Source organism: Zosterops lateralis (assembly GCF_965231275.1).
Source record: "Zosterops lateralis genome assembly, chromosome: 7".
NCBI lineage: Eukaryota > Metazoa > Chordata > Aves > Passeriformes > Zosteropidae > Zosterops > Zosterops lateralis.
The window spans coordinates 10,218,133-10,244,644 of record NC_139767.1 but is presented as its reverse complement, the minus strand read 5'-3'; the positions used below and the strand labels follow the sequence as shown (position 1 = coordinate 10,244,644).

The 26,512-nt window shown below is 36.7% G+C and overlaps 1 protein-coding gene across 1 annotated transcript in view; it reads left to right on the top strand.

Annotated features, from left to right (window-relative positions):
* PGAP1 (post-GPI attachment to proteins inositol deacylase 1) overlaps positions 1-25,132 on the top strand; it is a 32,455-nt gene extending 7,323 nt beyond the window's left edge. The window contains exons 4-27 of the mRNA XM_083865169.1: positions 452-623; positions 1,698-1,858; positions 3,407-3,459; positions 3,636-3,702; positions 4,687-4,792; positions 6,470-6,525; positions 6,644-6,727; positions 8,070-8,119; positions 9,640-9,691; positions 9,913-9,990; positions 10,920-10,995; positions 11,272-11,345; positions 11,432-11,483; positions 12,197-12,263; positions 13,113-13,221; positions 13,583-13,621; positions 14,676-14,769; positions 15,425-15,515; positions 15,730-15,927; positions 16,161-16,293; positions 16,699-16,749; positions 17,903-18,126; positions 18,467-18,571; positions 19,396-25,132. Coding sequence (XP_083721295.1) covers positions 452-623; positions 1,698-1,858; positions 3,407-3,459; positions 3,636-3,702; positions 4,687-4,792; positions 6,470-6,525; positions 6,644-6,727; positions 8,070-8,119; positions 9,640-9,691; positions 9,913-9,990; positions 10,920-10,995; positions 11,272-11,345; positions 11,432-11,483; positions 12,197-12,263; positions 13,113-13,221; positions 13,583-13,621; positions 14,676-14,769; positions 15,425-15,515; positions 15,730-15,927; positions 16,161-16,293; positions 16,699-16,749; positions 17,903-18,126; positions 18,467-18,571; positions 19,396-19,534 — 2,331 coding nt within the window. The 3' untranslated portion in view covers positions 19,535-25,132. The remainder of the gene's footprint in view (positions 1-451; positions 624-1,697; positions 1,859-3,406; positions 3,460-3,635; positions 3,703-4,686; positions 4,793-6,469; positions 6,526-6,643; positions 6,728-8,069; positions 8,120-9,639; positions 9,692-9,912; positions 9,991-10,919; positions 10,996-11,271; positions 11,346-11,431; positions 11,484-12,196; positions 12,264-13,112; positions 13,222-13,582; positions 13,622-14,675; positions 14,770-15,424; positions 15,516-15,729; positions 15,928-16,160; positions 16,294-16,698; positions 16,750-17,902; positions 18,127-18,466; positions 18,572-19,395) is intronic.
* Positions 25,133-26,512: the final 1,380 nt, after the last annotated feature.

The window sequence follows — 26,512 nt, the reverse complement described above, 5'->3', positions numbered from 1 at the left end:
ACTTGTGACAGTCCCAGAGCTTTGGTGAGGTTCTGTGTTGTGTTTCTTAATAAATACTTCCATGCACAATGGATGCCTTTTCCTAGTGGAGACGTAAACATCTGTAGCTTACTAAAATACTCATGTAGCATTGCCTTACATCCAGTTTTCTGTGGGAAGGTTCTTTGATGTCCTCTGTTCCTAAAAGTCTCAGAAATTAAAATAAGCTTAAGTTTATTAAGCTTGAGCAGGCTATGCAGTATTTCCTTTTCTGATGGATACGCCATATTAAGCACATTTTCATGAGATAGCAAGTAATTTTTTATTCAATTTGTAAGCTTGTTAAGTTGATGCTAGTTTATGTTGCCCTTGAAAGACCATAAGTTAATTTGGGAGGGGAAAAATCTACAGCTGATAAGAGTAGTTCAATGTCAAATCTGTTTCTGATGTGTCTGATTGCTCTTTGCTGAAGGATCGAGAATTTGCACCGAGCAGTGTAGCCATAGTTGGGCATTCCATGGGTGGTCTTGTTGCAAGAGCCTTGCTCACTCTGAAGAATTTTAAGCCTGAACTTATAAACCTGCTCATTACACAAGCCACACCTCACGTTGCACCTGTGATGCCTTTAGACAGATATCTTACTGGTGAGTATTGCAGTTGTCTGATCACATTGTATAAGCTTTAGTGGGGAGATTCTTGCAAATCAATAATAAAAATGTGCTGCTTTATTTACTGTAATGAGTATGTTCGTTTGTTACTCAGGTAGTTGAGGGTGCCAGGACACTCAGAGAAAGTCAAGTGTCATATAAAATGGATTATATGGACTTGAGTTTCTGTGTGAGGCCTGGAGCTCCCAATAATTTGTAGTTTAATAAGTTGCAGGGCATGTTACTAAATTTGTAAGCTTTCCAGTGAATGACATATTTTCTTTGTTTTTTTTCCTCCTTTTTAAAAACTTGACCACTGTAATGACTTTTGTCTTTATCAAATGAGAGAGCGTTAGTTCTGTAGAAGGTGCTAAATTTAATGTTTTTCATACCCAAAGGTTGTAGAGGTGTGAATATAAATGTAGATGTAATTACATATTTTAAATATTTACAAAAAAAAAATCATATTTTTCCCTCACCTAAATTTAACTGTGGCATGAAAATAAAGTATAATCCTTACACATGTACTATACACTTCCTGAAAAGCTATATTTGATTAAACTTTACTGATTAAATATGTGTTTAGTGATAATTGTCCTGCTGCATGTACATACTGGGAGAATTGGTGAAGGAAAGGGGACAGACATTAATTTTCATTATTCTCTGTGACGCCCAAGAGGAATGGATTATCTTTAGCTGCTGGATTTGATTTATTGTGCTTGTATTAATTCTCCATCCTACAATTGATTTCAGTGCAATGCTTCTTCCTTACTGACTGTTTCTGGACTTCAAGTAAATCTGTGTCTGTCCTTCAGATAAAACTATGGATTGCTACTCTAACAATACATGTGCTCAGCTGATACAGAAAATGTATCTGTCTTTCCTAACTGCTACCTCTTTGGGTTAAAACAATAATTTTCCTCTCTAAACATGAATCAAGTTTTAATCAGAGCTGAAATAGCTCCAGGGGGGCTTAGAGAAACTTTTAGTTAATGTTTTATATAGCTATTTTTTAAAAAATATCAAATAGGCTTATGGGAAAATTGTGATTGATTTTAATATATTTTATAGATTTTTATACAGCTGTAAACAATCATTGGATTCTAAAGGCCCAGGATTTAAGAAATTTAACTACCCTTTCTGTGGCGGGAGGATTCAGAGATTACCAAGTTCGTTCAGGACTGGCTTTTCTACCAAGATTGAGTCAACATGACAGTGCCTTATCTGTTGTGGTAAAAAAGCAAACTGTTTTTTTGGTTGTGCATGGAATTGTGTTAGATAGTTATTTATGTAATGCATGTATCGGTGTCTATATGGGCAGCATAGTGTAAATAAATATGAAAGTACTGCATGTTAAAATACTAAATGGATACTGTGTGGTTATAAAATCATAGGTAGTTGACGTAGTCTAAATGAGCCTCCACTGGAGGAGTATGTGTGGCACTGATGGGAATCATCTATCACTTGGTGCTGTTTCTTCTTGCCACCTGCTTGCACTTCTTCAGTTCCAGAACTCAGGTTTTATTTCCCTGTGTTTTTGCAAGAGATGTGTATATGGAGAAAGGTGAATGTGCAGCATATAAGTAGAGTGTTCTGTTATAAACGAGAGCTCCGGCATGGCACCTTCTTTTTGTATTTGTTGTTCTTCTAAGAATTTAGGAATATAAAGGATGTAGAAGATCAAGTGCAATTTTCTGCTTTTTGGGGCATCTATCCTTTCAAAATTAATCAAGGGTCATCAGAAAGTATTTAGGTTTGCTGTTCCATCCCCTCTCTATCAGCTTGTTCTCTACATGGAGAAGCTGGAAAACACTCACAAGGAGGGAGAAATTTTGTAATTTCCAACCTCCATTTACTGCAGAAGCCAGTTTTTTAATGCCTTTCTTCTGACATCTGCTTAAAATGTTATGTGGAATAGCTGTCATTCCCTTGGTGTTTACCTCCCTGTGTATTTTACAGAAAGCTGTCTATAAATAAGCTCAGCTCAGATCCTGCTAGGCTAAGAGGATTAACTTTGCATTCCTTTTGTCCTAGTAACCCTTCTGTGCATCTGCTCTACTTTCATTTCTCTTGAGTGTTGGTGACCAGAATGTTGCATGAGATTTCCTGAGTAGTGGTACCAGTTCTTTGTTTGGTTTTGGAGGTTGTGTTGTGGTTGTTAGTGTTCAGTTTGGGTTTTTTCTTCCCAATGATGCATTAATAGTTCATAGTTTATTTGATTCATGCTGAGCGATAGGTTGATGAGCTCCATTTTTGGGAGGATTTTTGTATTGTTAGTCCCTAAAATGTAATACATGAAATCCATTTAAAGGAATTAATAGCTTCAGATTGTCCAGTTCTTTTTGTGGTGTTCTGGTGGCTCTTTCTGTTGAGGACACCCGTGGTTTTTCAACAACAGCTTTCGTTGGTGTTCTGCTATTCTCGTGTGCCAGGATCAGTTATTAAAATAGTAAGATTAGTCATAGAAGCAGTCTTCAAAGAAATTTTTGGTAAGTTTCCTCCACTCCATTTTCTGCCCTCTCCCCATTAGTCTCTGCTATTTAACATAGATAATTTGGTATTTTTGTTTTATAATTTCCATCTTGCACGTGCTTCAGCACTTGCAAGACTAGTGACTGAAGAAGTAATTCTGTTGTACTCTAAGCCCTGAAACTCTTAAGATAAAGGCTGTTCTTTTTAATAATTTTGCAAATATGTTTAAATAAGGAGGGGAAGGTTTCCATATAATTTTAGAATGTTGAGTACTAACAAAAGCTTAACATTTTTCTTCACCCGAACAGAGCTCAGCTGTGCCTAGAGCTTGGGCTTCAACTGACCATCTCTCCATAGTGTGGTAAGATAATAGAACAAAGGTTAATTGACTGACTGTGCACAGTTCTCTTCTCTGCTGTTATCACTTTCTACCATAATTTAACTTCAGTTTCATGTTATGATGAAGTCTCTTCTTACCCGTTTTATCACCCTGGATCTTTCCTTTCTAGATTTAATTTTTCTTATTCTGTCTTCTAGGTGCAAAGAACTGATCCTGGCTACCATTAGAGCTTTTTTTGATCTCATAGATGAAAACACAAGGCAGGTCTGTATGTGTGAGCTGTGTTTATTTACCCATCACACTTTTTTCTTCCACTCCAGAATGTTTAATCAGGAGAAATATCTCCCTATTTTACAGAAAACTCTCTTTTGATTATTCTAAGTCACCCTGAGTTTCCATTTTGTACCAGTCACTGAAAAATGCCTTTGTGTTTTTGACCAAAGACTCAGAAATAACAAAGTGTTAGCTCAGTTTTCATTATTGACTGCTTGATGCTTTATAGCTGAGCTGTGGGCTGAACATTTCTTCCATAAAGCAGCAGGTTCAGTTGACCTTGCACCAGGATAAACAGATGTTGTTAGATATGTAGTTGTGAATTTGACCTCTAAGCCTGTACAGAAGACCAGAGCCCGAGACACAGAAGAGGAAGGATTTCAGGTGTTTTTTCTGAGGCTGTTTGGGACAGACTCCTCTAGTTTTTCTTGTGTACTTATTTAAGGTGTGATTTAGAGAGACAAAAAAAAAAGGAGTACAGTTCTGCACTGACTTTCCAGCAATCAGTTGTAATGGCCACAGTTCTGGAATGTGGAATAGACAAAAATTAGTCCTGGAAGGTTTGTTTGGAAAAAGCAAAATCAGACTGATCAAACAAAAGTGGATCCCAGTGTAGCTGTACAGCTGGATATGTGAACTCGGATTAGTAAATCTAAATGTGAGAATTTTTCTTAAGCTCTGACCTAAGTGTTATTTCAGGAAGAATGCATGTGTGTCTATAAAGGAAGTTTAATGGAGTAGTTTACTGATGTTAGGAGTAGGTGAGAATGTAAAACTCCTGAAAGTTTTGGCTGTGCTTTATAATGTGTAGATTTTCTGTATTGCAGTGATTGACTATTGATGGCACTTCAGGGTTCAATGACTTTTAACAATCTCTCCTGCCTTCTACCCACAAAACTGTATTGCTAGCTGTGATCATGGGATGATCTCAAATCACACACATTGGTAAAAATTGATAATGTGCTCTTGTTTTAGATAACTGAGGATCCAAAAAAGAGAATGTCTGTGCTGAATCACCACTTTGTGAGACACCCTGCAAAGATGTTTGAGGAAAATCCTGAAGTTTTTACAGACCTCACAGGTGTGCAGCAGTTTTTCTTTTGAATAGGATTCAGTGATACTCCTTTGTTAATGGGTTATCTTCTCACTAACAAAGTTTCAGAACACACTTTGCACTTAGGTTATAGACCTAAGCAATCTGCCTTTATTTGGTTTTGGTACTAAAGTGGTTAACAGGGGTAGGTGCAAAGATCTTTCACTTTTATATAGCTTGGATTCTGAGGAGTTCTGTTTACACTGGGTTGTCCAGTAGAAAATCTCAGAAACTGGGAATTGCTGGATGTCAGAAGGGCAGTCTTATCTACAGTGATTGCAAGAGGGATTGGATGGGTGTTGCAGATGGGTGTTGTGGTAGTTTTGTGCTACTCATGGAAGTCCTGAATATTCAGATCTGCTTCATCAATCACTTCCTTTTTCCCATGACATGGCAGGGTGAAATGAACTGTTCACAAAGGGTTTCCCTATAAAGTTCCTTCCTAAAGATGCAGAGTTAAAAGTGAGAGATTTTTTGACTGCATGGAGTCTTTAGGACTAAACACAACTTTTGTAGGGCACAGCTTTATTTTGCTGAAGTGGGCTTAACCATTTTATACAGACCATTTTATTTCAGGAATTTCTCCATGTAAGACATTGCAGAAGTACTAATGTGGCTTCTTGCATTTTGGTGTCCAGTTTTGGGCACCCTCTGACATGAAGGCAGTTATGAATTGGCATCTCCTGAAATGAGTATGGAGCAAAAGCTCCACCAAAATGGGCAGTTCCTGGGGCATAGGAAATGGGGGAAAGAGGCTGAATGAACAGAGGATTTTCACCCTAAAGAGAATGCTGAGGGAGATCATGTTGCTGTCTTCAACTACCTAATGAAGGGTTAGAGAGAAGATGAAGTTAGATTTTTATCAGAGGTTCACAGTGATAGCACAATTGGCAGTAGAAATCATGCTGTAACAAAATACATTCTAATAGATATTAGGAAAAAAATACTTTACCAGGAAGGTGGTCAAACACAGGAACAGGTGCCCAGAGGGGTTGTGAAACTGATGGTTTGGGAGGGTTGCCTTTTCTTGGGTCAGTCTTTAGCAATAATGAAAATTGGTTTAAATTGGATTTCATGTTTGTGTCTTCCTATTCATGGTGACCTCTTGACATTTAGCTGAACTTCTGTCATGAACTTGATACTCCCCTTAAATGGAAGAAAGATACAACCTCTTTGCATGACAATTGGCATTGTTTGTACCCTGATCTCTTCATTATTGTCTTACTCTCTTTCCCCAGCCATATCTTTAAACTGCTCCTGATTTTTTGTGTGATACTCACTTTGCTGATGTTCTTCTGCACGAGTTTCTGCATTTGCTTTCTTAAATTGCTGACAGGAACAAAGATTTGGGCTCTTTCCGATGTTACCTCATCATTAATCAGTGCCCTTGTAATTACAGCAGTATAATTTGGTTTTTTGGGGGGTTTTTATTTTGCCATTAGTATTTAGTGACAGGATCCTAGGGCTTTATTGTTTCCTGTGTAACTGGTGATAGCTGTTGCATGTAATTCTAAGCAGTAGCAATCCTCAGTGTTGATTGAAGCACATACAGTTTACATCTGTGTATAGATAGGAGATGAGACATTGGTGCTTAGTAAAATAGAAGATTTTGGATGTAAGGATAATTGTTCCTGCAGTGCAGCATGCTAAAATGTTTATTTTTAGGAGCTTTCATGTGGATTACAGTCAAAGGCTCAAAATGGACTTACTCAGTTTACAATGTAAGTAATTTTTCCCCCATTGTGTTTTTATGTTTATGTTTTTATTTTCGTTTTGGTTGTTTTGTTGGAGGGGGTGTTGTGGGATTTTTTTTAATAATGATCACTTTTTTTTTTTAAGGATTCTGATGGAAAATATTTTGCATTTCCTCTTGCAAGCCACAGAAAATCATACAGTCATGTTTACTGTGAAAATAGTATGTTGGTGAGAAAATACTTCTTTAATGTTGGGGGTTCATTTATAAAGCTGTGGGTTTTAATTTCCAATTGCTGCAGTTTTAAGACAGTTAATGAGCAGCTGTTGAAATTGCTGCCATCCATTTACAATCACAGCCTAATGCATGTCAGAGGAACTGCCTGTTTTAGCATGTCACACTTGGTATTCAAGATCTGAAACCTTCAATGCCACCTGAACCTCAAAGGTTTTCTTTCTGACTCTTCTGGTTAGCTCTACATTACTGTGTCCTTTAATTCAGTGCAGTTCTGTATTGATGGTTTGGAAGGAAGAAGTTGTTTTTAGTGCTGCTGTGTTTTTGCCATGCTTCTAATTTGGGAAAGCTGTTTATAGGTTTGCTTTCCCATAATAAAATTTAAGTGAACCTGAAAGGCTACAGAGATGTTTCACTGAGCAGGGAAAGTGAATGAAAGACAGATGAGGAGACAGCACCATCTCAGTTGTCTCCTACGGAGAGGAAACACCATAATGTGCATTTCTTGTATTTTTAGCTTGAGACACATACATTCAGCCAATTTTTTTTATACAAGAATGAATTTAATCTCTTGGCAAACTGAAGATGGATAAATAGGCTTTTCAGAATCATGTGTTTTACATTAGTGGTAAGAAAATTGAGATGCTTTCCTGTTTCATCCTGCCTGTTCCTATTGCCACTGCTCCCCTTGCCATAGATGGCATTCATAGCACCATTGTGAACAACTGTCTGTGCTTGGGGCTTTTCTAATTGTCCTTCCCAATGGCACCTTCAGTGTTTACATGCATGTTGTGATCTTAGCTGTGCTTTGATAAGATGACTTTTGCCCTTGTTCTAATGTCTGAAACACAGGCCTAGTCCAGCTTGAGAGGAGGAGGGAGGTACAGAACAAATGTCAGAGCTGCATCATGGTGCTGTTGCTTCAGAACACTTAAATTCTTCAGGGATGGAGCAGCAGAACATTAAATATCTAAAGTATTCCTCTACTGCTTAAAAGAGTACCTTGAGATGTTTCTTTTAGCTAGAAGAGATTAAACATGATCTGTAAGACAGATTTTTTTAAAGAGAAATTATGAAAGCTTCTTTGCTTAGCCTTGTATTTATTCATACAAGAGTGGCAAATTGAAGTTATTTTAAATGGTTCCTAGAAACCCCCACCATCCACTCTAAAGCTTCACCTTTCTGTCCTTGCAATTATATATGCAAGATTATGATATCAGTCCTTTAATTATCATCAGTTTTAACCCCTGCATTGTTTGAAGTAATCAATACTTTTAGTATATTTATAAATGCAACCACACATACGTAATGTAGTATTTTATGGTATTGACTTTACAGGACACAAGTAGCTGGATTTATGGCTGCACAAATACTAATTCATCAATGTGGTGAGTATGAACAGTTCCTGTTCTTTTTTCAGCTGGGTTTTGTGAGACTGTGTTTGAATTTAAAGCATATAAATTATCCTTAGTAGGAAGAGATTGGGAAGTAAAATTGTTATTGTAAATAATTCATGCTCTCTATATCACCAGGAAAACAGGAAAGAATAGCTGTTCTTAAAATAGGTGCTATTCTTCTTCATGGAGCTGTATTTTTGACCTTCATAGCAAGAGCTGGAGAGGGACTTTTCACAAGGGCTTGAGGTGACAGAACAAGGGGTAGTGGCTTTAAACTGTCAGGGCAGGTTTGGATTGGATATCAGGGAGAAGTTGTTCACTGTGAGGATGGTGAGGCATTGGAGCAGCTCCCCAATAGAGGTTGTGGATGTCCCATCCCTGGAGATGTTCCAGGCCAGGTTGGATGGGGTCCTGAGTAACCTGGTCTAGTAGAGGGTGTCCCTGCCCGTGGCAGAGTGTTGGAACTAGATGGGTTTTAATGGCCTTTTCAATCCAAACCACTCTGTCATTCTGTTCCTTTAGAATCCTGTGACAAAAGGCATCAAATGTCACACAGAGCCTTCGAAAGAATGGATTAAAGCATCTCTTCTAATTTCAAAATTGCTACTGCCATATGAAAAATATTTAGAAGAGTGGGTGGTTTAGTGGTTATTTGATATGACAGTCATTACAAAATAGACTTAAAACATTGTCTTAGCTTACATTTGTAAAATACACTCAAAGTAAATTTAATCTACCCTTCAAATTGGGGAAAGCTTCCAGGCGAAACAGAACTAGCAGAGTATTTATGTGTTGTGGGATCACTGAGGTGTACAGCCAGAGTCTTGCCTCCAGCAGATAGCCAGATGTCACAATTAACTTTTCCTGAGCCAAGAAGTTGGCTGTTGCTCCTTTGTACAGCATGAAGCATGAACCTTTGATCAGCATGAAGTGCCTGTTAGCCTAGTTCAGGACTGCTCCTTAAACCTCATCTAATAATAGTGGGTTTGCTGTGGCCTGTGTCCTGAGGTCATGAACACTATCTACAGAAAAAGCAGTATTCCAAAAAATCAAAACTGCAAGTGACCAAATGGATGTGTTACAGTTCAGTGTGTGAACACATTTCAGAGCTGCTGCAAACTCTTTAACAGCTAACAAAATTTTTTATTTATATGGTATATTTTAGACATTTCCATAGGAAAATTTGTGGTTTTGATGTTTAACAGATGCTAATAAAACCACATGATAATTCAATTCTGGTGCAGTTTTAGCTCATGAAAAGTTTTTATTTTGTGTCTGAACTTGCCTGACTAATCCGTGCTGCAGCTTTTCTGGATGAGAGACTTGGAACTTGCACAAACAAGATCTGCACTATCTGCAATTACTGTAGTTTGATAAATTACTGTGGTAGCAGTATCCCCAAATTTCTTCTCAATTTAAAATGTTAATTCAGAGAGAAAGAGAGAGAAGCTGCTATAATGCTTGGTTCATAATAAATATGCTCATCCTTTAATGTGCATGAATTTTTACAGCCTAGAAGCTGCTGATTTATCCTGGAAAGCTGAGCTACTTCCAGCTACCAAGGTAAGTGTGTACCTAACTTGTAGGAGGGAGAGGTGCTTCAGGGGGTGGTTGACAGTCATAGGGGAAGGAGCTGTTCTATTTGGAGCATTGGAACAGGTTGTATTCTACAGGAAGAGGGTACAAAAGGTGGACAACTGGGAGCTGCAAGGGGCAAGCGAAGGGCCATGTTCAGCAATGACTTTTCTTCTTTCTTTCTTTTTCTTTTTTCCTCCCTTTTTAAGGTTGTAATGCTGAAACTTCTGGACTACCCTTCTTTGTCCCACATTGTCATTCAGGTGCCACCTGCAGCTGGCAATAAGGTAAAAAAATACAACATTCAGAAATTGCTTTCTTAGTGTATTCATATCTTTCAGGTGCTATGACAGGAGGAAAAGAAAATACATTAAATATGTGCTAAGTTGCTTTTGAGGAACCATAGAAGCACATCGTAGTGTGGTTTGAAAGTGGCTTTTGTTAGTTTCTGTAAGCTCAGAACACTTTGATAAAATACCAAACAACGAGGCATGAATAATACTTGAAACATGTCCAAGCTACAGTTCTCAAATCACTTCTTGGAATTCTTGTTGGAGATTGTAGTGGTAATCTTCCCTGTTTTTCTTAATACTCTGGTGGTTTTCCTGAATGTTGATACCTTTGAACAGTCATTTCTCTTACCCAGGTTAGCAGAGAATGTAGATAATTGAAGGCACCACACCAGGATTCTGGAAGCATAGGTCAGATAACTCTGCAAGCTCTTAAACCACAAATGATGTAGTGGACTGAGCTGTGCAGAGTTTAACAGTTTGAATCTCACAGATGAGATGGATATCTTTGCATCAAGGGCTCTTAGGATCCCACTAAGAGAGACATTTGAAGGCTTAATGTGTTACCCATCTGGATCTGGCAGACCTTTCCAGTTAGTCCTGGAAATGGCAGAATACTGAGTTGGAATTTCCAGTCTAATCAGATCTGACATTTCTTTCTGTGACACAAATAGAGTCTCTAAGTCTGTGGTATAATAATCCATGATCCAAGAAATTATTCACAGCACAAGTGAGTGTGATGTTCTTCTCTGAGTGTATCTTCAGACAGTTGTGACAGAGGCATCTTGCACTGAAATTAGTAATGCACAATGTTCAGGGTAAGCAAAGATAGAGGAGAGATGATTTGGGAAATGTAATTTGGCAAGTACAGAGGCTTTCTAGTCTTGTGCTTGGTTTAGATCTGTTTTTGATATCCTCTATTGCAGTATACTTTGGGCTGTGAGTTCTTCAAAGAGGATTCCAGAACAATACAGCTTCCTGTAACACATCTTTTTTCATTTGGTAAGTATAGAATATTGCTTTTGGAAAAAATGGAAAACTAATAGAGCTAACCTTTGGATAATAAATTTGCCTAAAAGTGTCAGATCAGGAATTTTTTGGGGCTTGTTTTTCACTAAAGCTAACACTGCTTTTGTTAGTAACAAAGAAATAAGAAATGTGGGGGTTTAGACTAACAGATATGAAATATGTTGTTCTCCTGGAAAAGAAATAATCTGAAAACATAGTGAGTTCTCAGATATTTTTATCTAGTAAGTGAAAATACTACGTCCTTTGCAGGGCTTTCTTCAAGCAAAATTCTATTGAACTCAACAGGATTATTTTACAACGTACAGCTCCAGCACTTCAACCAAGTAAGAATGCTACTTAAGTTTTTAAGGGAATGTAACCACTGTTTGTCCGGGGAAAAGTGAGTGACTTCTATTTTTTTCTGTTCTAGATATATCAAGCTTTCAAAATTTATATAGAAAGCCACTGTCAGTCACTCAAAGGTAAATAGAAGTCTTCTAAAGTACAAATTTGTAAAACAAATTGTTGAAAATCTTTAGAAACTAAAGTCTTCTCATGCAATGGAGTTTAAGCAATACTGTTATAATCTTAACAGTATTGTTCAGTTCAAATGTGTTTGCTAATGTTTCTCACTTCCCACTTGAAGAAGGAGGGATCAACAAAAATGAGGAATTAGTCCTTTAAAGTTTGTTTTTCCTACTTCCCAGCAAAGGGAAGTTGAATTTCTATCAGGATTCAGCCTCATATTGAAAGTGTTTCTTGAGAAAAGCACATTTGGTTAGGATTTTTATTTGGTGATAACAGGACTCAAATTTGAATGTTGAGCTACATAAGCTGAAACAGTATGGGTTGCTAAAGGACCCTGTTTCCAAAGAAGAAAGTGATGGATTTTATTAGACTGAGGATTTTTTTCATACTGAAAAGCAAAACTCTTCTCATAACTGTTCTTCCCGTAAAGATTGATGTCTCACTGTCTTATCCTGTAACAGCCTGAGTTTAAAAGTGTCATTTTTTGTTTGCTGCTAACTGCTCTGATCTGCATTGCAATCACAACTGCAGTGTAACTGCAAGCCTAGTGATTCTGTGTGGTGATCTGTGTTTTACACATTTGTTTTACTGCCCCGTAGTTTTTAGATACAGTTGGCACATCTGGTTTTTAATTAAGATTATATTTTTTAATGCTGTTCCATTTCAGAAAGAAAACCTAGTGTTTACAGACTTCATATCCCCTGGTCATATGAAGACTCAATAACTGTAGCGAAGTAAGGACTTTACAATTAATAACTTCTTGATATGTTTTTTTAAGAATATTTACATCCTTTTGTGGTAATACTTCTGGTGTGAGACAACTCCTCCAGTCTTAAGTGTTTGACTTCTGCACCTTTTCCTCATTTACCTCCCTGCCCTTGTTAACCAAGTTGTTTTGATTTTTCCTGGAATAAGAATACCTGCTAATCATTTGCTTACTTGAAAAAGAAGTCAGATATGCTGATCTGAATTTCTCAGGATAATCATTGACCCCCTCATGAGTGGAGAACAGTGGCTGCTCTGGATGCTGGGTTCCTCCTGGAAGCCAGAGTTTGGATTACACAGCAGCCCTGTTCACTTCAGCAGCACAGTCCTGCCAAAATCAAATGATACAGCTTGAAATACGTTTGTCCTTTAGGAAGCTGAATAACCTGGCTGTATTTTGGATGGCAGGAAAACTGTATTTTTAGTTTATTTTAGAAGGCTTAAGGATACCTCACAGTTTCCAACCCCCTGTGTTTCCCAGCAGGATAATACTTGCAGAAAACTGAATTGTATCTTTGAGGATGTGTTCTTCCCATTCCTGGCATTCAGCATATTTGCATGCTCTGTGAGGCAGTGTGTTCACTGAACTTGTCTGCTCTCCTCAGTGCCTTGTCCCTCGATGGCTCAGAGGAGAGGGAGCTGAGGATGTTATGTGACAGGATAAACAAGTTCCTGACACCAGTTTGCTCCTAGCATGTGGTGACACTTGATGTGTTGGTGTGGTAGATCTGCTTTGTGTGCACTTGTTGAAGACTGAAACACTTGCTTTTTCTGCTTGGTTATAAGAACAGCAGTGACCATGTAAGTTTCTGTTTCAGAGTTCCATCTCTTACTGAGATTTCTGCCAAACTGCACATTGCTCAGCCTCACGACGACAGCAGCCTTCCAGAGTTAAACATCTACTCCTCCCCAGACTGTCAGTATGAAGTGAGTAAAACAGTTTTATTTTATAGCTAGTTTGCATTACTGGAAAATTTTTGCATAATTCAGTCTTTTAAACTGTAGCTAATTAATTAAAATAAATACTTAGCAAAACTAAAGGTGGGCTGTGTGGTCTTTTTGACATATAGTGTGTGTTAGTGTGTTAGAAGTATTTTACAACAGCTGGGTTAATACTGAAAGTTGGACTCTAAAACTTTAAAGCATTTGCTTTTAATTGTCAAAAGTAAGATCTTGTGCATTTTAGCTGTGGGATTGCTGTATTCTAAAACTTAAGTTTGCTTCTTAAAAATTAAAGTATTTTGTACTTATGCTTACCATTGTATGAAACAATATTTTTTTTTCCAAGGTAATTCTGAAGACATCACTTCTGCAGGTTCTTGGGCAAGTAAGAAAACTTAATACTAAATTTTTTTTTTATGTCAGTGTCATCTATAGAAATTTTTACTTCCTCCCTTCCTTACTGTGGCATTGAGATTCCTCCTTGATGCCAAGAGGAGCCCTATTCAGTGATCCTTTTGTAGCCTTGTCCCTTGGCAAGGATCCCTCCTGGATGAGTGTCAGGCCCCAGTCCTTAGAGGAGCAGAAAAACTCTCTGGCTCTAAAGAGCTGCTAGAAATGTGGAGCATGTGGCTTTGTGGTGAGCTCAATATCTGTAGGTCACTTTAACTTTCTTGCCTGATGAGTCAGTGGTGTTAAAATTTTAAAATACATTTAGTATCAATTAAGTTGGGGGAAAGAGTCTAAGTAGGTCCATATGCTCCTTTTCAACAAATCTTCTTTGGTTATCAATGAAGATTACATTGGAAATATGGGAATCAGTAAAAATAGGCTGGCCATCTGCAGTTCCCTGGATATAAAAGTAATTCATTTGCAAGCATGTAAGTGTAGTGATGGAATAAAACTGGCAAGATTCTCATGTGAATGTATCCATTTAGAGCAAAGATTTTTCATTTTGTTGTTATTTTACAAGAATTTATAGGCTATTGGTATATTAATCATGACTTGGGAGAGTGGAAGCCAATTAATACATGCATATAATTGCTTCCAAAAGTTCTTTGCCTAAAGGCATATATAACTATATGCAGATTTTGCTTGGAAAGTAGCCTTTAAATTGTTTTAAACTTCATTTACTGAGATGTGATACTTGATTTTTTTTTATACTTCTCTTGACTGGAAAAAAGCCTCATTTGTTTCTAATTTGGTCATTTATCCAAACCTGTTTTCATTAGCTGCTTATGAGAGATTCTAGTATTTCCCATCTATAGCATTAACTACTATTGGAGATTATCAAATATGCCTTAAAATGAGAAACTGGATCTTTTCAGAAAGATTTTCTAATCTCATTATCATTCTGGCTTCATGATAATATTTGTGTATGTGTTTTTTAAATATGTTTTTATAGATAGAAGTGAAGTTATCCCTTTATCCTTGTCTTTCAGATAGTAAGGTTCCATGCTGGTGCTTTTCCAGTCTATATTGTTTCTAATATTCTTCTTACTTATGGAGGACAACTGAGCACATTGAGATCAACAGGTAGCTTTCTAAAAATCTGCATATTTTTCTCTGTCACAAATGTTTTTAGAGAAATTGCTTATGGAATGTACTGATGAAAGACTAAGTAGATATGCATTTATTAAGCTAAATATCATTCAACTTATGGAAATACTTGGATCTGTACTCTTTATTTTCGTTTTTTTCTTGGCTAGTAGTTCTTCAAGGTTGTGTTGTAGCAAAATATTTCCTTATTATTTTAAATTGCAGTCCCTTCTCTGTGAAATATTGGTGTTGCACAGGAGTTTAGAATTACCAGAAATCCACTTAATAATACATGTAAAAGTTTAAAATACATTGTTCATGTGCAGAAAGCACTATTTCTTGCAGGAAGATGAGATTTACCTAACAGATTTGAGCCATGTCTTCAGGCAAAATGTGTTTTTATTAAAATTCAGGGGTTGTTTGTAACAAACTCCATAATGTCTCTAGAAGCTCATGTGCCATATTACCTTAGTGTGGGTGACCCAGTGGAGAAGGGCCTTGGTGGTGAAGTGTTGCAGTACTCTTACAAGACATGGTTATCCTGTTTCAAGTCAACTCTCCGTTGTCTGGATTTACAATTTGTTGTGGATGGTGTTTGTTAAAAGTTCATGATGTGACAGTAACTCCAGCTGCTCTCTGTTCTTGGTTCTAGGCCAGTGCTCAGACTTCTCCCTCGAGCTGGTCAGGACAGCAAAGCCCTACAAAGTAGAACCTCTTATAAGCATTGTTGTGTTTCTGCAGGGGTGAGTTTGCATCATTTGTTTGTTTATAGCAGGTTCCAAACCAGAACTTTGAGTAAAACTGTTGCTGGGGAGGAATATTATTTTATCTGTAGTCGCTGTAAACACCTGACTGTTATTTTGTTTGAAAGACTGTAGTAGAAGGAATAGTTGATAGATATCTAACTGTAAGAGCACTTGGAAGTGATAAATAATACTGCTTTCATGTTTTTGGCAGGTTTAACTGGTTTAGAGAGATATGGGAGTCACTGTCACTGCCAGAGGTGGATGCTGCTGTACTGAGTAGTCAGGATGCATGGTTCCCCCTTGTGTCCCTGATTCTATTTCTTTTTGGGACAGGCATTGCCTACTGGAGTGGAGTATTTTTCTCTACATCTCTGAGACTCTTCTCTTCATTATGGTTAACTCTGATTAGGTAAAACCACGTGATGCTATATAATTATGCTCTTCTAGATGACTTTGACCCTGACACTTGGGATTTGTTTGCTTGTTTGTTTCCTTCTGTGTGAATCCTGGGGCAAGATTGAATTCTGGGCAGATTGAATTTATGCATGATTTTAGACATTTGGGTTTGAAAGCAAGCAGAAACTGATGTTTGAGAGGAAGTACAACAGGAGTTTTGTTTCTGGGTTTTGTTTTTTTTTTTAGACCTACTGAACTTCAAAAAGATAAGTTGATTACACCTAGAAGACTCTGTGGGATGATATCTCTTGCTCTGGTTAGCTGGACCACCTGTGGTGCATTTGCTGTACTCATTATTTATCTTCAATACTTGTTCAAGGTACTGAAAGGCTAAACATTTTGTATTTGTAACTGAACTGAAAATTTTAGGTGGTTTGAATTAACCCTAGGTTAAAAGCAAAAATCCAAATTATCCTTTTTCATACATAAAATAAATGTTATTTTTCTTATACTTGAAATAGGTGTTTCTAATTTATCAGTATCATAATCTTGTTATTTGTAGAATTTTTCTTATTTTGTTAATGCTTCTTACAAACAAACGTGTGGTCCCATGTGCCCACTACAACAATGCAGATAATTGAAAATTTTAACTTATAGCTAGGCAATATTATCAAAGGAAAGACTAGTAGATTCCTTGAAGAGTAAGGAGTCCTCAATTTCTTTTCCTATACTACAGCTTTTGTGTGAAGAATCCTTACTAAACAAGCAACTGCTTGTCTTACAGGTTGTAAAACTGCATGTGGCTGTAAGAGCAGAGCAAAACATGCACAACAGGGTGAGTCTGTTTCCTGTTTCTGTTCCAAACTGTGGCCAAAAAATGCCTGGCAAACTTCTGCCTTGGTGCTCTTGTGCTGCAGTGACTGGGTAGCTGTAGTTCATTATCTGCATTTATGATGTGAAAGATCAGCCAGGCCATGAGCAGCAGCCTGCTCCATCACACACAACTGCTGCTTTAAGTTTCTGCACTGTGAATTTGTCATCTAGGAAAACTCTTTCTCTGAATACACACAGACTAACGGGGTTCATCTCAATTTTGGTATTTGATTATGTGTGGCTTATCTTAAAAAAGAAATAAAATTCTAGGTAATAGTCTATACTGCAGGTAAAAGAGAGGCAGTGTGTGGAGTTTAAGGTTTTTTAGTCCAGAGATGACAAACAGGATGTATTAGATGAATATGGACTGAGACTGCAGTAAATAGGGAGCTGTTTAAAACATAGTAAAGAAATGCTTGGTCTCATGCAGTGTGAACTTCATTTTCTGGGTTACTTTAAGGTATAGGATCAAAGATGTAAGCAGGTGTGGATAACAGCATATAATAACTACCTGCTCTTTTTTGCAAACATAGAACAAAGCAGTGTGACAAAAAAAAGTTGTTGAAAGTTTTCTTTGGGTTTCTTTGAGTGGATTTTTTGTGTGTTTCATTGAAAATTGTCTCCTTTCATCTCCAAATAATTTTTGGTTTAATTCTTTGGGTTTTCTCTGACATTGGAAGTCATCTGCCCCCTCATTCATTTATTTTGCTATTTATTCCTACAGGTAATATTTCATTCCCAGTTGCATTTCTTTGCTGTGAATGATCATCTGTGATTTTTTCACCCCCATGCTTTATTACTCCTTTTATTTTCTTCTCCCCCTTTCCACGAACTCCTTTTCATTTCACTGGTGTCAGGGCATCTACACTCTCCATTCTTTTCCTACACAGATACATAAACTACTAGTGTATGAGAAATTTCTGCTTAAATTCAGATACTTTAAAATTGAACTATTGAAGTTCGCTTTTGATGGCTTATTGAGGCATAAATTGCAGATTTTCATCCTAAATCACAGCTTGTGTGACACTGTTAGGATATTTTTCCCTTCCTCTTTCCCCAGTGTGGGTTGTTACAAGCCTGTGCACGTTTTTGTGACTTAGGTTTTTTATTTCCAGGATTCAGGCCACTCAAAAGAAACTTCGCAGAACTCCAGTACACACACAATCAAAGCCCAGAGTTCAGTGGACAGCATTCCAGAAGCAACACAGTCTCTTTCCAACAGTAAAATACTTGCTGAAGCCGTGAACAGTCTTAAGATGCACATTACAATCCTTAATTTATTCACGTGGATTGTGCTGCTCAACTTGCCATCTTTCATTTATTGGTTAAAAAATCTCAGGTAAATTCTTAAATTGACACTAAGGGGGAAGAAAGTACAGGAGCCTTTGAAGATAATAAAAGTTATAAATGTTTGATTCTCTACATTATTAGTTACCTTACAGTTTTAAAGACTTCTGTTAATTATTATTGTTTTCTCTATCCTATCTGATTTGTGTTGTGGTGTAAATAGGTGTTAAATGAATATGTTAATATGTTGAAGAAGGTCATGTTTCAGAAAGGATTTAAAATCAGGCTGGGATGCCATATAGATTTCATACAGATTTTTTATCACCAGGACATGGTTATTATTTGGCAGCCTAATTTAGAAGTGATGCACTTTTTATACCACTTCTTTGCAGGTACAATGTCAGACTTGATCCTGATCCCTGTAGATCCACAGCTATTATCCTTGTGTGCATTTTAGAAATTCTAATGAATTCAAGTACTTCTGAAGTGAAATCAAGGTACTGTAGCCCAATCTCTAGTTTTATTTTCCTGCTTCTTTGTGAATTACCATTTGTGTGGTAAAGCTTAATATATACTGTAATTGTTCAGCCTCTGTATTCATTAACTCATATGGTTAAGTCTAAAAGATGAGCTAAAATGTGTGCAAAGCACCTCTGGTTCAGCTAAGAGGAAAAAAATCCATTGTATTTGCCACGTGGAAATAAATTAAGTCTGTGCTATCTGAGCAATTGACTGCATAACAACTTCTTGAAATGTGACTTTTTAACTCACAATTCATTGAATCCTTTCAAGCGTCACTGAATCCAAATGCATTGAGCAATTATTGTCAGCCAGTTATAAGAAAAAGGGAATTCTAAAGGATTATAGTTATGTTCTTGTAGCTCCCCTTATGGGAATAGAAAGATAATGTTCTCTACTGGATTAAGAAGTTCTGAGAACTTGGTTTTGCTGACAGAATACGTCTTGTTGAGATATGAAATTAGTCAATGCCTCATGAGTGACAGTCAATAATAACAAATGTCATTTATCCTCTTGACCAGTACATGTTATCTCGAGTGATCTAAACCATTAAGTCTTCCTATATTACAGAGAACAAATTTCTAAATTAATATAATATTTTTAATTACATTAACCTTTTTGAATAATTTCTCTTGCTTATGCATCAGTTCTATGGCCTATTAGACCTAGTCGTTCAGTTTTGAAGATTAACAAAGCCTTGAAATGTAAATTATTTTGCAAAGGAAAGTGAAATATGGCATTTGTATACTTTCTGCATATCTGACTACAAAATGATAATTTCTTTTCCTTTGTATTCTTACAGTAAACTCTTGAAGATTGCAGCCAAAGTTCAACTCCCTTTGTCTGTTGCAATGCTGGCCTTTGGACGAATGCATTTATACAGAGTCCCACACTTTGTAACCTTTTCTCTTCTTCTACATGTGCTGTGCTGTTTTGTGTAATGTTCATTCTATATAGGACATATATAGGACAATGCACTCTAGAAGCTTAACACTGGAGATGGGAAAAATTGCAACACAGAAATGCCTAAATGAATATAATCAGTAGTTTACATTATGTGGTGAAAAGGACAGAACTGTGAATACTTCACAAAAAATCCATGGTTTTATTCATGTTGCTTAGAAGACTTTTCCTGGTGTTTATTTCATGCCTCTGAAAATAAGAGTGATTTAACTATGTATAAGCACATGACTCATATCAGTGCAACATCTCAATACTCTGCCTTGTAGACACTTTGGTATTTCACTGTACTGCTTTGTGAAAACAGACCTTTTTTTACTCACTGTGCCATGCAGTGTCTGTGTTTGAACTTGCATCTCTTGCAGGTCTAAAGTATGCTGGTTAAAACTCAATGCATTTCAAGCACACTGTGACTATCACAAAAACCACACAGCCAAGTATATTTTGAATTATTTTATGTTACATTCAAAAGCTGCCACATTTGTGTCTAGACAAACTAGAATGTACTGCTTATATAGAACTGTTATTTCTATCAAATCATTTGTTCAATCAGTGTGAGTTGAACATTTGTGAGATTATTGCAAGTCTTACACATTTTACTTTTTGTGAGAGTGAGAAAACAACAGTATTTTATGTAGCTTTCTATTCAGGAAGGATACCAGCAGATTCATAAACAATTTGCTGTAATGTTGTTTTAAAACATTGTCAGTTTTCTCTGGAATTTTGAAATTAATCCTTGGACTTTGTCCATATGTAGAAGCTAGCAAACACTGAGATATGGTGTGAGTTAACAGAGCTGTTGCTGCAGTGTTTCTAAGTAGACAAGGCAGGCTTTTCTTCTGTTGTAAACAGAGAATCAACCATCTCCTAATAAATGCCAGTACATCAAATGAATATGGAATAGTTACAACCCTGCAAACTCCTGTCCTGCCATACAGTGCGAGCTTCTGCATGTGGGCAAACTCAGTAATAGTGAGAAATACTGACCATAATCATTAGCTCTGTATAAATTTTATCTTAGTGCCTAGATGCTACAGTGACTGCCATTTATAAAAATAGCCTACAATAGCTATGTGTAAGGAATTCTCTCCCCTGGGCATGTTTGTTTCTTCTGTTTTGCCAAGAGAAGAAATCTCAGCAGTCCTTAGGTTTAAATGATGTATTGATTGTGTGTAGAGATGAGCTTACTACTGCTTCTGTGTTAGCTGTCTCTGCTGTGTCTGAGATACCTGTTACCTTCATCTGGAAATACTAGAGCAGCTCAATCATCTTAAAGGAATACCAAAAGGAAATCTGCTGCTCACAATCAAGTATACTTTTGATATACAGTAGTGCAGCCAGCCTGACCCATTAATTCCATCATATCTTAATAATCTTGCCTAAAGTGCCTCAGTTATTTCTAACAGGTTGTTAGAGTCAATTCCTTTGAGCTGGCTGGAAAGACTCAATTCACACAGTGACTTTCCAAAATGAAGGACAAACGTGAAGAAAGCCACATGTGTTTTATTTGCTTATATCCAAGTCAGCAGTTCAAGTTATTAGTAAGTCATCAAAAATGCTGTAACTGAGTAAGGGTATTGTAGTTAGCCAAGCCACTGTCACTGTTATAAGTAATCTATGTGCTGGTATTCTAGTCTTAACCTTTTTAAAGCAGAAAGTTAGATTATATATAGTGTTTGTAAATCAGTCAAGTTATTTGAATAGATTATATCTTGGTATTTTCTAATCAGATGTATGCTACAGTATATGTATATAAGATAATTTGTGTGACTTAATATACTTGTAGCTAAATGCACCAGTTGGTTTAACTAGAAGTTGCTGTTCAGACATAGAAGAATAGAGTTGTTGTACTTGCAGATGGCTGTGGATGAGAGATGGTGGCAGAACTGCATTAGGGCTGGCAAAGGGCTGTGAAATGTGCAGGGTCTGATTTCTGTGGAAGATAGTTTTCCTTGACTTTCATGGTCCATTTGGTTTACTACTCTGTTTTACTTCTGATTTTTTTTGCCACCTTAACAGGCTCTTCTGCATGAATCCATTTGTTGGAACTATTGGAAATGAAACAGATTGGATATTTAGTATCTTTGATAGGTGTCAAAACATGCCATAAAGTGGAACCTACTGAATTACAGCAGCATAGGATAACACCAGGGCTTTGATTTTTTTTTTTTTTAATTTAATTTTTTTTTTTTTTTTTTTTTTTTTTTTTTTTTTTTTTTTTTTTTTTAGCTGGAGTTTTATTGTCGATTGTTAGCAGTCTTCATAAAGTGGGTTCCAGTAGGTTGTGTATATTTCTGCCTGATTTTCAAGTGGAAGGTAGGAATAGGTGTAATCCCAAGTCTGAGATCTCAGATGACAAAAGTCTTTCACATCTCTCTCAACACTGCCTCTTCTCAGAGGTTTACCTTTACTGGGGAAAGGAGAGGAAGTCTTACTCCTCTTTTGAATGTGTGCCATTTCATTGATAAAAAACAGTTGTCAGGGATGTGAATCTGGATCGTGCAGTGATCGTGGACTGGACACCTTCAGCTGTTTGTCAGATTAGGAGTCTAATCCAAATTAGATTTGCCGTATACTCAGAGGATAGTAATAGGATTAAAACAAGTGTTAGAATTCATCCCATTCTAAAAGAGGATGAATTATCTCACTTGTCATTCTGAAAAGGACTAGACTTTGTAACAGTCTGAGATTGTTTTTCAGGTAAAATACAACAATCATTTGTTGTTACTTTTGGACAAGAAGCTTCTGTTAGGTGAAGCTGCAGTTCTGCCACTGTTCACAGTTATCATTTCAGCAGAAACATAGGATAACCCAATATATATATACTGTTAATTGCGTATTTAAGGAGATGTAAATATTACTGAAATATTCTTTATTATGAGTGGGCTGCATTTATAAAACAGCTTTTGGCAAATACATTATAATGTCTCTTACTACCTTTAATTGTATTAGAATTCCACTTATTCTTCAAAGTTTAGATTATCTAGACTATGTGGGAGGAGATCAAGGCACAAATTTTAAGGGTTAGACCTCAGGATGCATTCAAAATAAGAACTATTTATGTGGATCTAATAAAATTTTTTATAAGCTATCAGAAACAGAATGAGGAAACAGGGTAAGAACTTAAAATACTTAATGCCACTAACTTTTGTTACAGCAGAATCTTTCTTTGACAGGGAGAGATTTAATGAGAGGCCTTTAGTGACAGCTGCATACCCTGAAATTATTCTTAAAGTCTTAGAATCTTTTCTGCTTGATGTCATCAAATGTGTTCCTCACAGTCTCATCCTGCTGCAATGACACGTGTAGCTAACACTTCATAGAAAGTTTATGTGTCTGATAAGGAAAAACTCACATCTTAACTGGAATTACCAAATGTACCTTGAAACTATGTGAACTAATCTTGTCCAAAGCTAATCTTTTTCAGTTGTGATTTAAAAGTTGGTTCAGTGGGTCACATTTCAGCATCCTGTTAAAAGAAGATGGGTTTGGGGGTTTTTGGTGGAAGGTTTCTTTGTATGTTTTATTTCCAAGAAATCTGCAGTAACTGGAATTAAGTTGATATAATTTCTGACATTTAGAGTTCTGCCTTGATTTTGGTTTTGAGTGAGCTAATTCATGTAGCAAATTATTCCTTAATATTAATTTGCTACATTTCAAAACAAACAGATGAATAAGGACAAAACCCTAAGCAGTGCAGTAGCAATGCATTGTAGAGGGCATAGAGACTGCTGGTGTGTCTGAGTGAATTTTTCATCTATTACCTGATTGGGCTAACTTTAAAGTCAGTGATTAATAAAATAAAATGTATTGACATCTAACCTCAAAAGCATTGCATATGTCAGTGTTTGATACATCTCAATTTCCATGTGTTTGCCAGTAACAAGTGATGAACTCACTTGGTGTTTTTCTGAAATCTGATACATCTGACAGCACAGAATAAAGTCCATTATGTAGCCATTAATAAATGTAAACATTTGTGAAACTTTCATTTGAATCAAGTTTATTTCAATACAGGGTTGAGTGTGTTTAGACTTTGTTGTGTTTATGCTGAGATAGAACCAGCCATTTACTGACCTTTAATACTCTGAGCTATGAAAATGTTTTTGGATGTGGTTGTAGAGTCTGTACAGGATTATGCTGCTGTTCTAAGTCACTAAGCCACTAGAAGATTGTTAGTTGTAAAGTAGACTGACTTCTTAATGCTTATTTTCCATTTAATGTTTTAATGGCAAATGTTTCTCACTTAATTTACAGCTTTGATTTTTTGCATCTCTCTCTTTTTTTTTTTTTTTTTCTGGGAGATGATCAGTCTAGCTTTTGTAAGCGTTTAGCACTGTACTGTAAATATAAAATTTTCACCACTGTCCCTTTAGGGGAGACATATACTTTTGTCACCAACGCTACATACTGCTGTTGTATAGCATCTAGGAAATGTGTGACAATGAAGAACAATACAAAGCTAATCCATTTTTTAAAGTACAATTTATACCTTTTTTTTTTAGAGCCAGAACTTTAAACTAGAATATTAGAATCCATAAAGGCTTTAAAAATTTGAAAACCTTTTTCAAATACTATACTTTCTTATGTATATTTTTATTTATGGAAGAATGTATTCAAAGTTTGCAATCAGCTCATCTATCCTCAAGCTCAAGTAAGAAGTATATACTTTGTCTTATTAATAGACACTGCTGCTTTTAAAAATGAATTTTAAGCATTTAGACAGAAAATTCCATAACTCTTACTTAAGCAAATCTGCCCTGCCCTCAATTTTTGAGGTGTCTAAGCACCTAACTGCCTCAAATATGTGCTTATTGCCTTGTAGGATGAAAACCTGAGCTATGATATTTTGACTTTAATTTTCTTAATTTTGACTTTAATTTTCTTAAGATTTAAGGTTTTCTTTTGCATTCTTAAATGTAGACAGATTTTGCTACTCATGCTGTCATAAGCAAACCCTGTAAGCAATGGCCTCTCTACAGTTATTGGCAGCCTGTGCTCTGGATTCTGTAGAACTGTGTGGTGTCAGAGCCGAGTTTTGTCTCTAAAACCAGGAGTTGTGAACATCATAATATTTGTTATTTGTGGCACATCATTGCAGGTCCTCCTTCCCCCTGCAGCTCCCTTTGGTTGGCAGTGTTCCTGCCCTTGTAGTGCCAAGCAGGATGTTCCCAGAAGAGTGGGAACGGGGCTGACCTGGGAGGAATTGCAGTAGCTGTGTCCTGTAGACTCGTCTTGTTTGTTGAGATACCAGCCAAGACTATTTTCCCTCTCTAACTTAAATAGTTTCAGGGTATAGCTGAGTAGCAAATGTGCAAGTGTGTTGATGTTTACTTTTACAAAAGGCTAAGTGCACTATTGGGGGATCAATTCAGGCTTCAGTATTTTCCACCTACTTCACTCTGAGTTTGGGAACAGGATTTGAGACTGCAGTACCTGACAGCTGGAATACTTTACAGAAGTCTACAGGCAGTAGACAGGACATGTTTAATTAGAGTGCCAGACCAAAACTGAAATGTGAAATTCCTCACTGTGACTTTAAACTTGTAGCTTTCTAGAGGAAAAAATAAATAAATAAATACACTGTGCCTTAAACTAGTAGATGAATGCACTCTAACTGTAGCCTGTGGACTTCCATAGCCTTATATTTGAATTTTGAAGTAGACCAAAAATATTTGTGTGGATCATACTGAAACTTGATTTGGGGAAAATGCTTTAAAAAATGCTGACCCCATTTTACACTTAAAAAAATGAAGATTTATGACCAGTACAGCATATCTTTTGTTTGGAATCACACCAACCAAAGTCAGAAAGCTTTAGCTGACCTGAATTTTTCAAGCCTTTCTGTTGTGACCAAGAGAAAAATAAGGAAGGAAAGCTAGTTGCAGATATCTGTCTCAGCTTTGAAGTCTATGTGTCAAATTATTTTTAAACATTTTGATCTTTAGTACTCAAAAATAAAAAAAAAATCCTCTTAATTGTAGTTTCAGCAAAATACTATATTTAAGCCATTTAACAGCAAAATCTTCACTAGTGTGAGAAGAAAATTAGACAGGGGCAGGGTTGATTGTGTGTGTCAAGGCTCCAGAAGTTTTGAATACTAAATTTTTCTTTTTAGGTAAAATATTCATAGGTAAATCCCTGAAAAATCACATGTAGATTCTGGTTTGGGGGGGAACACACCCACTTTTTTTTTTTCCTAATTCATTAAAGAAAACTAGAAATACGTAAGATCTTAAAATCTTATTTTTATGTAGTAGAAGGATTTTTTACGTATATTTTTGAATACAAAGAGCTTAGGAAAAGCCACTGCTGGCTTTCCTTATTTATTCTCTAGAGGATTCTTTGTGCATTTTGAACAAACCCCCCAAATTCTGACTTCCTCCTCCCACATTAGCATCACATGGCACTGAACCTTGGAAAACCATGCCATGTCAGAGCTTATTGTCCTGTGGGTATTTCACATGCACACAAATGACTGCACATCAGCTGGTCACAGAGCTGGCTTGAAGCAATAAACAGCAAAGTTTATTTATTTTACAGAAAACTTCTTTCACTGAGCACCAACCTCAGTGTGGGTGCGACAGTGCTGCTGCTGCTGTGGCACAAAACAGAACAGGCAGTCTGTGTGTCTTCCCTGCTGCTTCCTTCAGTGTGCTGGCTTGGGATTTCTAAAGCTCCTTCCAGTCACCTCACTTTTTATTCTGTGATAGTGTTTCAGCAGTCCTAGCCATTGGTGGTTTTCTAGCCACTGGAATATTCTAGTATTGAAACCACTGAGAAGGTAGAATTACCTTTAAGGCCTTTGTGTATGATGATAACTCGAGAAAAACTATGTGATTCCCCACTGACCTTTTAATTGTTTTTTTCAAGCACAAAGACAGAATAATGTTGGCCAAAATACCTGGTTTGGGTGATTAGTGGGGAGGGAAGGATTTGTTGGTTGTAAAAGGACTTAA